Source organism: Pyxicephalus adspersus, chromosome 9 (genome assembly GCF_032062135.1).
Source record: "Pyxicephalus adspersus chromosome 9, UCB_Pads_2.0, whole genome shotgun sequence".
In the NCBI taxonomy this organism is placed as follows: domain Eukaryota; kingdom Metazoa; phylum Chordata; class Amphibia; order Anura; family Pyxicephalidae; genus Pyxicephalus; species Pyxicephalus adspersus.
The window spans coordinates 55,004,112-55,018,547 of record NC_092866.1 but is presented as its reverse complement, the minus strand read 5'-3'; the positions used below and the strand labels follow the sequence as shown (position 1 = coordinate 55,018,547).

General features: G+C 36.7%; 1 protein-coding gene across 5 annotated transcripts in view; it reads right to left on the bottom strand.

Moving 5' to 3' along the window:
- The window catches only part of ANO1 (anoctamin 1), a 116,596-nt gene that overhangs the window by 24,994 nt on the left and 77,166 nt on the right, over nt 1–14,436 (bottom strand). For all 5 annotated transcript variants that reach the window (XM_072422079.1, XM_072422081.1, XM_072422080.1 and 2 more), the window contains 8 exons: nt 13,171–13,322; nt 12,296–12,350; nt 11,906–11,957; nt 6,847–6,902; nt 5,748–5,786; nt 3,920–3,984; nt 3,704–3,838; nt 2,602–2,762 (listed from right to left, as the gene is read on the bottom strand). In XM_072422079.1, coding sequence (XP_072278180.1) covers nt 2,602–2,762; nt 3,704–3,838; nt 3,920–3,984; nt 5,748–5,786; nt 6,847–6,902; nt 11,906–11,957; nt 12,296–12,350; nt 13,171–13,322 — 715 coding nt within the window. The remainder of the gene's footprint in view (nt 1–2,601; nt 2,763–3,703; nt 3,839–3,919; nt 3,985–5,747; nt 5,787–6,846; nt 6,903–11,905; nt 11,958–12,295; nt 12,351–13,170; nt 13,323–14,436) is intronic.

The window sequence follows — 14,436 nt, the reverse complement described above, 5'->3', positions numbered from 1 at the left end:
TTGCTAGTGTTCATAAATATAACTGTTGTCCCATATTTTCATCTGCTACCTTCTGTTTATGAGTGGCATTATTTGGACGGTTTTAGGATTTGGACACATTCCCCCTACCAGCTCCTGCTTTAAATTTAGAACTTTTCTCCTAGAGGAAGTTATAAACCTATAGGTAGAAACATTAAACAACCAATGCAAGTTTTATGTACCATGTACCAACTGTAGGAGTTCAAAGCTTAGAAAGATGCCAGGACACCAGGCAGACAATCTTTCAGGATGTAAGTTTTATTTAGTCAAATGTCCAACACAATTATTTCTACACAGTTCCTGAATGGAGAAACCAATCGAAGAATAACACTCTGCTTAAATGCAAGGCCCTCAATTTAGGATCATCTTTGCAATCATTACTGCACAACCTTTAATCAATCACTGACATCTGCCCACCTTTGGGGTAGGACCCTCTCTGGTTCTAGTTGGGCTCTGACGTCTTCTTGCTTCCCAGCACCACCTCTCAGGTTAACCAGGCCCTATAACACTTTACCCTACTTGTCCAGGCCATTCCTGGATCAACAGGGCTAAGTCAAAACTCACCCCATACCTTCAGTACCACTCGTGTCCAGGACATTCCAGTGTCCATGGCCTGATGATTTAGCAAGGTGCATCAATCACGCTTCTCTTCATACACATAGCCTGGTTCAAATTCTAAGGAATGATGTGCAAGGCCCACCTTTCGCCCAATACAGACTGGCTTGGCTTTTGCAGTTTTAAACTGCACAAACGGTCATCTGTGACCTTTTCCCCCTACACACAGAGAACTGCTCTTTTGTGATCCTCCTGTACACTTTACACTATATATAAATAAACATACTTTTATGCATAAATAAACACACCATTTTGGATTACCATGCACTATAAATTCTCAGAGGAAGTATAGCAAAAAATCTGTCTGGGAACAGCATTGTAGCATATGGCAAACACTGCAATTGTTATAAAGGTTATTCCATTGAGGGCCCCGATCCCCAGAGGTTCACTGAACTAAACACTAACAGATGTGCCTTTTTGATCCTTGTCCTTCCATATTACAAGAAAAAAATATAAATACAAAAAGCTAAACTAAATCCTATAGGGACAGGAGAAGACAAGTGGAGAGAGCGGTAGAATATTCCCTGGACAGTGTCCTGGAAAGAGATAGAGATTTCAGAACATGAGAAACAGACTATGATCGGAAGTCATAGTGCAGCTGGGATGTTTTCTCAGATGGAGACCAAGCCTATTTTCTCCAGATAATTACCTAATAAATGGCTTTGTACCAGAATTATATAACTCAGAAATTATGCATGCATGCATGCAAGTCTCCAAGGTTGAAGTTTCCTGAAAGATTTGAAGTGGCATTCTGTCAGCAAGCCATTAGTAAGAAAGTGAAGGACTTTTTATTTCTCATAATTCTAGCCATCCAGTCAGAGCTGATTTCTGCATAATGAAACAAAGGTTGTGGCCTAAGAGAGAAATGCAAAGACACATACATATGTTGCTGACTCTCAATATCCCATTCTCCATAACCTACATTTTCCTACAAGTACATTTTTAAATAGCAAAATTTCTGTATAATTTACCACTTATTGGGTGGCCTTAAATGTCCTGATATGTCAAGTTTGAGAGCATTGGGTGAAGCTGAGGTGAGTCCAGATAATTAGGAACTATTATATGGTGCAATATTAGGTATTCCATCCAACAATAAAAGCACTCAGTACTGCACATTTTTCCCTTGTGCTCTAATATTAAAACTGCAGCCAAAATAAAAAAAGAATACAAAAGACATGTGGAAATGAAACAACGTTATTTCTCTAAACCAACCCTCAGAGCCAAATCCCTTCATCTCAGGTGTGCTTGTTTGAATTAAGGCCAATCAAACCATTTTCATTCCACTTTCCTGCTCAACTGCCCCTCTTCCTATTGTGATGTATGGAAATATACTTAAAAATGATACTATTTAAAGTCATGGGATTTACCACTCACTTTGTCATTCCAGCAAAATCCATACAAACCTCTTTTACACACTCACTGCCTACTTTCTTAGCCAACTACACCCTAATGTGCAAATTGGTACATAGGAGGAGGATTGTACACAGGCTTTCAAGAATACCCAAAAGCACAAAAAAGATTAGTAGTTCTAGCTGAAATTATTTAAAAAAACTGATTAAAGTAACTTTTCAGGACTTTAACTGCAGCACATTTACACTTTTTTTCTGGTCAGCATTAGTTGAAGAAACACTGGAGTTCACCAGTATCCTGGAGTGACCCAAATGAAAACTAGAAAATTCCCTGTCCTTTTCCTCCTTTTCAGATTGTCTACTTACTCTTACTCTACTCTGAAGGGTCTAACTTTTCTAATAATATAAAAAGAAAATACTTCAAAGAAATGGCATGGATATCACCCCACATTATAAAATTAAGTCCTACACGATGTTGTATACTCCTAAATGGAACATGTTGCTTCAGACAATGACCAACCTAACTGTTACATCAGATATATGGTATATAATATGCCCATCTGACGTGATTTTAAAATATTGGTCTAGAGAAAGCAGGCAAGAAAACACTTGTTCTTACCCCACAAGGCCATAAAGACTGAGAAGAAGACAGTGGCTGGGTTGTCAAAGAGATGACTGGCCCGAGCTGTAGCACAGGCAGAGCTGATCTTCCAGTAGTTACAAGTCTTGTCACATAGGGGGCACATGGTGATGTTATTTCGTTGGTCACACATTTCCATGCTAGGATAATGAAGATGGAAAAGTCAGAACAAACACAGTTTACACAAAAGGATTAGGGATCTCAGACAGGTTCAATTTAGAATATAATAATTATAAACAAATGACTGTCAAATGTAAAGAAACTTCCATATGCTGCTAAACTGTACACGGATGCATCTCCCCATTAGCTCTGTACAATGTACAGAAGTGCTTGTGATCTGTCAGTCATGTCTAGTCTGTTCTTGTCATAACGGAAAAGTAGTTTATTATTGGAATTATTATGGGAGGTTCTTAAAGCGATGTCTCCAGTTGGGTGTAAAGTCTCAGATGTTAGAATAAGAGCTAATCAATAACACCATTTTTCAATTCTCTTTGATTACATTGAGAATGTTTGGCTTTATTTTACAATTTCTAACATTTGGCTGGTGTTTAAAATGTAAATTTAAATGGCAACTAGATTCAGAATTGGTATAAATATTTAGGAGCTGTTTTATCTGTCAATGGATGATTTTGTTAAATCAGTCCTGTGAGCACCGACTGGTCAGTGACCTGTTTTTTCTTTACAGAAATTATTGCAGTTTTGGCACTGACCCAAACACAGCACTAGGTATTAGACAATTAGGTTTCCACATCTTTTGTTGTAAAAGGAGGCTGAATACAAAAGGTATAAATTACCATATCAAGCTTTATTTAAAACTACCCTTTTATGAACTCCTATAATCTGCCTGGAATTTAGCTTTTATCATTTTATTATTATATTAACACACTATAATTTAGGTACTTTGTAACAAGAATGGTTTATATTTACAACTAATACATTCTATTTTTCAATTCAAACATCATCCCTCAATATTTCACATTTTTTTTTTATTGTGATATACAGTAGTAAGGTAAGTTGATTTTCTAGGTATACATTATCATCATGCATGTGTGTGAAAGGACTTTGTGCTGCAACACCATACCTTGGGATGTCCTGATCTACAGTAGCACAGCCATAAAGGAACACGATAATACCCACAATGGATGCTGGAATAAGCATCTGGGTATATACTCCCAGCCAGGCAAAGTACAGGGCAATCTTTTCACCAAAATATTTCCTATATCAATGAGAAGAGCATATTATTAAATGTTTTTTTCAAATGTTAATCTAAAGAAAAAAGTCACTTCAGGTGACCTACCTGACCAGGTCAATGGGCTGATACTTGTAGAAAACTCCGTAACTGGCCCACTCGTCACACAGCAGCTAAAATTAAGTCAAACAAAATTTTAGACATTTTGGAGTCTGGTGTAAAACACTGCTGCTAAAAGAATCGATTTTAAAAAAGGAAGGTTCAGGTAAAGGTTCCTGTGTGAAAGTCGAAACAAGTACTTCATAAAACAAATTTACATTTACTTTTCTGTCTTGCATGCTACCCTCCCTGACACTGCAGCTGACAGTAGAAGGGGGCAGTGAGCAGGAATAGGTGTGAACAGGTACTGTTTGACAATCTATAGGCTTGTTAATTAGCACTTACTATGGGATAAGTACCTTGCCAAATTTTTTTCTATCCTACTGCCATGCGAGCAAGCACAGCTTACACAAGGATGTCCATTCTGTTCTAAATTCAAAAGCAAAGCAGCATTGTTTGCATGTCATTACAAGAAGCTGTGTTAGGTAGGCCTCACAAGCAGATCAGTTTGGTAAACTATGTGCTGCAGAAATTATTTATAATAGTTACATATTTTTACTTTTATAATAATGTAAATCAATATCTGTGCAAAAACAAAAGGACGTTTGTGTACAACCACCATAAGTGTGGGAAAAACAAATCTCTTCACAAGACCACATGGAATGCAGAGGTTAGAAATAAAATCATCTGCAATACTGAGAACAGCTTATTACCTCTCAACATTACATAGCTACAGAATCCCTTTAGAAGCAACAAAACACAGCTGGATCTTGACAGCCAGAAATACAGTGGCAAGGACATCAACAAAAGTGAAAGTATAGGGTACAGTTCCTTTGTTTCTTATCGATGAAAAAGCTGCATTGATTAGCACAAGTAACCTGCCATTTACTATTTGTCACACTGGCTGGGACTGGTACAGCTGCAGTACACTGCACTGTTGTCGATTACAGCTTTGTGGATGTTGGCCAGTGTATAACAATGAGCCACATCTGCAAGGAACCTCCTGTTGGTTCACTGACAGAACCAGCCAGGAAACACCCATTTAATTAGCACTAATGCATCAGTGTTTAATTTTCCCATCAATCCTTTAACACCCACATTGACTTCATGGTAACTATTACATAAAATAAAAACAAACCTGTATCACATTTCTTTAAAATTTGTACAGTGGACTTTAAGGAGTATACATTTTTATCACAGAAACTATTAGGTTGAGCAAAGCGCTTTGCAGCTAGGGCTAGTGCACGTGAATGGTCTAACTGTAATGCAACCACTCTATGCTTCTCTGGACTTTTAGACTTTTTCTGGGGTTCAAACACTAACTACCAATTCCAAAAATGTAAATCAGATTTCCCTATTTTGTAGTGGTGACAATGTTGCTACGATACTAGAATATAGGATAAAATAAAAAAGCATATAGCAAAATATAGCTAGGGGTTCTTGCTTTTTAGTTCTGTCCATGTTAGGGAAATTTCTGCTTTCTGCAGAAATTGATAACATTATTACAGGGACAGGAAGTGTGCAAATAATAAGGGCTTGTTCACACGGTAAGTTATGTGACTGTTCCTAATGCGTTGACAGCCTGTTGCCAATCAACTGTCACTACCAAGCTTGTTTAAAACAAGTGGACATTCAATGGTGGTTTTGATGTTGAGGTTGGCAGACGTAAAAGAATCGGCAAAGCACAACAAGAAAGCAAAGTGTGCATAGATAATGAAGAACTGCCCCATGTAAAAAGATACAAGGTTGTAGAAACATCCAACACATTTATAAGAATGTTTATATTTAGCTGAACAATCCCACGTGTATATTAAAGGAGTAAAAAAAAAAAACATACCTTCCGGTCATTGGGTTCAGAATCATTCTCATAGTCCCCCTAGAAAAAAAAAAAAAAAACCTTCAGGAAACATGTTAGCCAGGCTTCTTTCCCTGCTTGGGACTTCCACAAACCCCATGACACTTGGCACAACATAACAGATAATGATTTGGAACCACACACGCGGCACTTTTATTCCAACAACTACGTAAAACATCAGCAATAATATGTAAAAATGCAAAAAAAAACAGATGCCAAACCTAAAAAGACTTGGTCAGAGGTATGACACTCTACAACCCAACGACTAAAGCACAAGCCCATCATTGGGTGTAGGCACCTCTAGAATAGAGTGCACAGTCCGGCACTGTATGCACATTGATGCATCAATTGCACGGGTGCATCAGGAATGTTGGTCTAAATATCATGTTTTTCATCAGCCTAAAGCCAACCATATATACATTTTGAATAAGATATTTGATAAAAACACGAACAAAAATCTTTTAAAAAGCATATATGGGATATTAATCAATCATTCCCATTTCTTGTTTGATCGGGGTCACTTTCTACTGCCTCCCACTCCTTTTCTATTGTAGTTTAGAAGGAAGTGGTCCCAAATGGTGAATACTCCTACTGGCTCACAGCTGTTATGGAGTTACATAAGGACTGCATGAAAATGTCAGATGAATTGGCTGATTGGTCCATGGCAGTAAAAATTATATATTTGAGATAGGGTTCATTTACCAATTGACAAGTGTATGTCCAGCTTAAAATTGAAGGTCACTTTTATGGCGCAGTTTGGATTCAAGGCTCTTCGCAAAACTCAAAATGGAAGTATGATGCTCAGATTTAAATAAAGTCACATTTTCACCTGTTTTTGATTTTTATGCATTTGTGTTGGACTTGTCAATAGATACCATTGGCCACCCTTGATGTATGGTTCAAGGATGAAATTACCATTCCCATTAATATGCATATAAACCATATGCACACATTTTGAACTACATTTTGGGTGTATGTTATAGCATTGTAATGATCCTCAGAATGTGGGGCATTTCACTCAGTTTAAATCTTTAGGATCTACTTCTTTGTCCAAATTTGTAGAGGTGTAATGAATACTTACATCATGCAGAGGATACGCAGCACTGTACACACCATTAGCAAGTAGGCTGGTAATACCTGTAGATCCGTGAAATAAAATAGAGTATGTGAAGGAGAGATAGTAAAGATGTCCATGTTATTTATGCATCTCTACTACATTCCATTGTGCAGGTTCAGAAATCACCCTTCTCTTGGGGTCCTCACCACCAGTTGTTATCCACCCTAAAGAGATGTCTAGCTTATAATTAAAGCCGAATTAATATAATAATGGTGCAGACAGCTCACATTATGTCCGGCTGCCACATCCTCCCTGTCACAGGCTTGTTGTTCGCACCAAGTCATATAATTATCTATGTTTAGCTGCATTTACTTCTTCCATCCAGTCATAGAAAAAAAAGTGCCTAGAAACACATTAGATTGCTATACGGCAAGAGAAACTGTTTTTGTAGTGCTCAAAATTTACATACTCAGAAATGTAAAATTAAACACTGAGTTCTAATAAAAAGAGGTGCTTGTGAGCATCAGTCAGTTGCTAGCTCCTGGCGAAGTGCTTTAAATGTATAAGCAATACTCCATACAAACATCAAAATACACACATGAAATCCAAATATATTAGCGATTTAACTGTTTTTCAGCAGATGGAATCCCTTTTTGGAATACCTTCTCACAGCCTGCTGATTAGACATTGAAGGAGCAGCAGGAGACTGATAGGGTCATATCTGCACTCTCCTTTTGTCAGTGTGTTTTTTTTACTTTACATTTGCCGGTCACATAATCTGATTCCAGTGCTTCCTCTAGCTCTCCCATGGAGTGCTGATTTACAGGAGCTGATAAATCATGGTATTGTACAAAATGCATTCTAAACATAGATGTACTTGCTGCATTGTGTAAATAATGAGCGGTATTAATGTGTCTTTTTGATCTGCCTGAAGTCTAGCTTTAAATGCAAAAAGGCCGAATATATGCAAATATAAATGCAAATATATGTTGGGTAAATACTAATTTTCAGTATGTACAATATGTTTCTGGATGCCTTACTTGAGAGAAAATGTACTGATCTCCTTTAATACAACTATTGCCTGCATACAGTTATATATATCATGTCAATTTGGGCAGTGATGCACTACTGAGAAAGTAAAGTCCCAAATAAGGTGAAAATTTAGCATTTAGCTCAAGCTTCAACAAATAAATAGCGAGAAGAGAAGAACCGTTTACTCCTGGCGCAGGCAGTGATGAGTGTTGGGGCACAATAGTAAATTTGCTCTAGTAATAAGTTTACAATAATAGGAGACTACAGGAAGGGAGATTAAGGCAGCTAGCCTCCATGTTTCAGCTGTTCTGTACACAGTCATGACTATGCCACACAAAACCTGACCCTGACAAATTGTTTATAGATATTTAACCACTTCAGGTCTTAGGCCTGAATACTCCTTACTGACATGAAGATTTTTTATGTACTCCAAAGACAAAAGTATAATAAAATAATAAAATGGTTTGTTTAAAATGGCCCCCAATGATGATTCTAGTAAAGTTATTTACAACTCAAATAATGTGCTTTTAACTGCACCTTTTTTTAGTGGAGCACAAAAATTTAAAATGAAAAAGTTTAAACATTATGAATACAAAATATTACATTTTGTAGGACAATATTATTTAAAGGGAATAAGGGATAAGTAGTTAAAAAGGGAGTTAAATTGAAAAAAAAAACCTTGTTAGGTTGCATTAGTGACATTACTACTGTATCATTCATTGGCAGATCCCAATGATCTGCAGATGAATGAAACAGAGTGCATAAAAAGTAACAATGGGTCTTTGATGTATTTGATATATTTGTCATTTTCTATGGCATCTGAACAGTGTTTGTTATACATAGAGTCAGAAATATGTTTTGACAGGAGAAGCTTTTAAAGCCCATCTACACAGCAAATCCTGCTATTAGTTTAAACAGATTGGAACTGCCAACAAGTGCTTTATGTGCAGGTGTAAACTCCTATTAGGGGCCATGCACTACAATATTTACTCAGCACATATCTTAAATAAATGTCTAATGCAAAATCAGAGGTCACACCCCAATCCGTATTATACCAAATCAATGAACAAGTATTGCAAAGCATTGTATTGTAATGTATCTGCCACACAAATGCACTTTAAGAGGCCTTAGTGCAGTGGTTAGCATACTTGGCTTAGGGGGCCTTATCTGTGACATTGCACGTCATGTACCGTGCGTGAATTTCTAAAAATATGATATACTAAAAGAAAATTATAGCTACACGCTTGGTTGAAGGCTGTAAAGCTGCAGGTTGTCACTTCTGCTACCAATCTAAATGAAAATACTTTTTAAACCTTTTCATATGTGATTACAGAATGCAAAGGAAAAAAAAAAAGATCTTTCATTCTCTATGACATATTTCTATTTAAATCAGTGAAATTTGGCCTAGAAGATCAGCTTCATGAGGCACTGTCTGTTGGTCATGATTTGCTGAACACTGGTGAATGTACAACTGGCAGTGGTGTAAATTGTGTGCAGCAGAGGGAAAGATGAGGTTTTGTAAATACAGTACATACTTTATCAATCATACATTCATTTTGTGGGCCTTTCACCTGCAACAAGACTAGTGATTGTTTCTGCCCTAAATTACTTAGAGCAATAATGTTTGTACACTAATAATGTTTGTCTTTGCTCCATCACTTCTCAGGTACCATGTTACAGTATAAGGATGGGACAAAAAGTCAATATTGCACAATGATGCTCAGAAACAAGGCACCATGTCTGGAGTTATGGCTCCAGCCAACACCTTATCTGGTGTTTCTAATTAACAATTATTGATCATCCCAACTACTGAAAATTTATATGACCTTATTGCTGGCTCTAATTAGTTATACCATCTCGGATTTATAAATCTGGTATGGACAAAGCTATATTTCATTTTCCTAATCATTAGCAAGTTCTTAATCCTGCACATAGCCTTTGTTTAAAAGCAAATCTTTCAGAATGTTCTGTAAATTATGTAAGTGGCAAAAAAAGGTTTTGTCTGAACCTCAACAGTAAACAAAATAAAAAGAGCACCGTAAGCTTCCATTACACCATTCTAGGTAAGGAATTAGCTCCCATTACATCATTCTAGGTAAGGAATTAGAATCAAAGACTCGGTTCTTGAAAAGCCAACCAACAAATAACCGACGATAGACATTTAATCCCCCTGCTTTTTTGTTCAACTAGAGAGATGCTAGAGTGATAATTCTGAGAGAAGTGTTCTAGCAAAACATGTTTTAAGACCAAAAAGGTCCTCTATGTGTAAACATCTCCTTAGGCCATTGCTACAAAGGGCAGTTTTGCGGTCAAGCCTTTTAAAAGGATTCTAAAGAATGCGAGGAGACATACCTGAAGTGCAGGCAGGGAACTCCACACCTTTATCATGGTACATACACATCAAAGTCTGTGCATGTCATAATGTGTGTGGTTTAAAACATTGTTTATGCTCTATACCAAAACTGAAAACATTCTTTGTTAGGAATGGAGTAAGGTGGGGTTAGAACTTCTATCAGGTTATCATAGCTGACTTTTTCCCATGGAAGAGACTTTTTCACTGGAAGAGATTTTCCTAACTTTCTGCACTAGTGATACCCCGTGTCTCTAGGGGTTTAACAGTGTCCCTGGCAGTGGCATAGGATCACTATAGAAAAATGTAGCAGTTTCATAGAGACTGTAATGGCATAGAAAATGGTCCACATAGGTTGCAATTGTGAGAGAACCTCTTGCTCCAGGAAAGCTTTTCTGCTTGACCACTGCCTGTTCCAAAGAATGGGCATGGAGGATGAGGCTGCTGCTGCTGAGGGGGCACCTCTCCACTGCGGCACTGCATAGCAAATGTGGCAGTAGCCATTGGGCTACATAGATGGCGACTGGTAGTGGTTGAACTTGATAGACTTATGTCTTTTTTTAATGTCTGTTTTATGTCTCTGAGAAAAAGGGGGTTTCCATAAAAAAAAATTGCTATGGAGTCCAGGGACTTCTAAATACACGTCTGATTACTGGAACAGGAAAAATCTCATTAGGGACACAGCAAGCCAATAAAAACTCCACAGAGGTTTAAACTATTACAAAATGTAAACTTATGTTCTTATTGCAATTTGAGTTTACATTTTAACATTTATTCTTTGGCAAAGGGAGAGAAAGCAAATCAAAGAATGGACGAATATTCCCCCCAATGATGATACAAACAGTAGTGAAACCTGGTAAACGTTCTAATTCACCCCCAGTCTACCCAAAACTAAAAAGTGTTAAGCAAGTTGGGTAACAAGTGTTAGAGAATTATGAATCTCGTTCAACTGTTTATACACGTTTTATAACCTCACAACCTTTAAGAGTAAGGCAAACCACGGCCCTACTAAACAAAACTTGACATTGTCTGACTGATGAGTTTTTTGCTAACTGGAATCTGTACCATTCAAACCTTCACTGCTTACTCATGTAACATCCACTCATCCCATATTTGATTGGCATTACAATAGTTTTCACCGTGATGCCTAATTGAAATATCAATTGTGACACAAAGAAGTGGTTTTGATTTCAATACACTGATTAACTGACTTCGCCTGATAAATTTTTGATCAACATCCTATCCTATATATAGATTATTCATATTTACAATTTTGATTGGTTTTTGATCAGTTAAATGTAGTGTATGGCTAACTTAAATACTCTTGGCCTTCTAGTGCACATTTTCTCAATGTAAGTTTTTATCATCCATTTATTAAACTAAATTCAGCTATATCCATACATGTTTCCACATGCACACAGCAAAAGCTGGTATTTATATGCAAAATCAGTATAAGACTTTTCCCTTGCCACTTACTTTATAATTGTAAAGAACACCTCTAGTGGATTTACATAGAGATGTGCAGTGTGCAAGCTAGATGAATATTTAAGAAAGGCGCTACTAAGCTTTTGATGAATTTAAAGGACATTGAACAATCTTGTTTTTTTGGATTGTGCCGATTCTTGGATCAAAAAAACCTTGGTATTCGTTCAACTTCATTCCATAAATCCTGAACAAAATAAAATGTGCATTCGTGCTTACCCATGCTATATTTGGCTTTTGTACAGGTTGTTCGTTTTAAGATTTCATACACCTGCAGGAACAAAATGGCAATTAGGTCACCGGTGAGAGTGTGAAATGATTATGGTAACAAAAGAGGTTACTGGAGAGAAGAGGGGAAGAAAAAATAATGGCACCAAGGAACTAAACAAAACCAATGAAAAACCATAGGTAAGAAAAACGTGCAGTACTTGACTAATGAAAATAGATGTAACCCTTCCCTTGGGTACCAATGATACAAACCACAGGTGGAGATGAATATCCTCTGCACAAATAGCAAGATGTTAAAAACTGATAGAAAAAGTGTTAAGATCTAATTGGAGAGTAATTATCACCCAATCAGCAAGGGATACATGAAGCTTTAACACTTACAATTGAACTTCTTGTTTTGCTGTCAAAAAAGGAGTCTTTGTCCGACATATCGAACCTATTGGGTAATACAAATCATAGATGAATAAGAAACTGCACAAAATAGTTTAAATTAATAATTCAGTTGCTGTCTGCTTTAAAAAAATGTGTACAGAGAAATATAAAAAGTTGCCATTGCTACCCTAAAAATAAAAAATGATTCTCACAGTGGACCACTAGCTTCATTATTACGAACCAGGAATAATTCTACAAGTCAGGTGGTCTGACCTCACTTGCTCCAGGTCAGTGACTCAAAAAGCCAGAGACAAGCAAACAACTGTCATCTTTAGGAGCTGGTTGAAGAGGTTGTTTAATATGTTATTCTTTTTAGAAATATAATACCCAATATAATTTTATTACTTAATGGTATATTCTTTTTTTAATCCTAATAATGCAGTTTAATGCACAGGAAGTTAAAAGAATGCTGGAATTCTATCAAGATGAATTGGCATGTTTCCAAAGTAATGTAGACACATTGAAATACTTGTAATCTGTAGTATATGACATTATTGTGCTTGGGTTAAGATATCAGTTAGGGGTTGGTTTTTGATGCTGGCTGAATCATACAGCAGCCTTTAAAAACTTTAGAGAGACACAGTCACACTTATCTTTATACTGCATAAAGTGAAACATTTTAAAAAGGTAAGTTATACATTTTAAAAAGGTAGAAAGTATAAAGCAGAGACTTTCTGTTGTAGCAGGATGCTTGTAAATCCATGATGCAAGAAGGACTGACAGGTAAACCTCTTACCATAAAGTACAGCCTACACTTTTTAATTATGAACAAAAAGCAATGTCCTCTTCGAACATCAGCCATAAACTGGGATAGGCATACTTACATGTGCTGTTTTTCCCTGGAGAAAGGATACGAGAGATGCTTGACTGTTTGGGGCCGGTGGCTAGCAACTTTTGGCTGAATAGGTTCAGTTATTTTCTGAAGGACATTGTTGAGTTTGTGCATTAGACCTTGTTTTTGGCCTATGTGGTAAATCTGGAATACATAGATTGGAAGGGTGTTTAGTTTTGTTTGGATAAGAGCAAAACTGCTTTAATATTTTTTTCACACAGTTGAAGTATGTCTAGTATAAAGTAAGGCAAATTGTGTTGTTAATAAATTTTGTACCATAGCAGGTGTCAGATTTTATAAAATTCCTACTGTCAAAGCCAATATTGTTTCTCCATTTCCCAGGTTTCTGAGATGTGTGAGAAGCATGCAGTCGAACATACAAAATCAGAGCTTTTAACATGCAAAAAAAAAAGACTTTCAGAAAGTCAGCATCTGCAAAATTTTGTATTTGCATTTTGTATAATCTTGAGTGCATTTAGGAATAACAATTGTGCCTCATTTGTAACCTGAAATCAAAATATATTTTGTCTTGAACTTTTCAATGTCCATGAACTTTATAACAAGCAACTATTGTTCTTTGGTCTAAAAAAACTTTGTATCTAGAGTGCATGATCACCTTCAGCACCACTGTCTGACTTCTAGTGAGAGGTGTATTTGGTGATGTTAGTACTGTTCTGTTCACAAATATGCTAGCAGTATGGGAAGCTGTATTATTATTATTATAATTAATAACAAGGAGATAGATATATATATATATATATATACATACACACACACACACATATACATACACACATACATACATATACACATATACACACACACAAACATACACACATAAACACATACACATATATATATATGTTATTCATTCTGTGGATCTTTGCTTTCTGCCCTTTTCTTGATACTTCTAAAGCATTCTCACACCAGTTATCAGATTTACCAGTCCCTGGTGGGCAGCTCTGACACTAAGATGCAAGGTCCTGGTTCCCTAACAGCTGCCACCACACAAAGGCACAGAAAAAGAAATAATACTGATGAATATTTAATTTCTCTTGGCTTTCTTTTTGTGGCCACTGGCAGGTTTATTTGGTGATAGAACTATGCTACAAGGAAAATATGTAGAAATATTAATTGTGATTAAACTGCACCCTGAAAAATTACCTGCACTTTCTGGTATGTGGGGGTGCTATGGTACCCTTGTGCCCATGGCTGATAATAGCTGTCTACCTGCAGTGTAAGATATAGGGTACTGCTT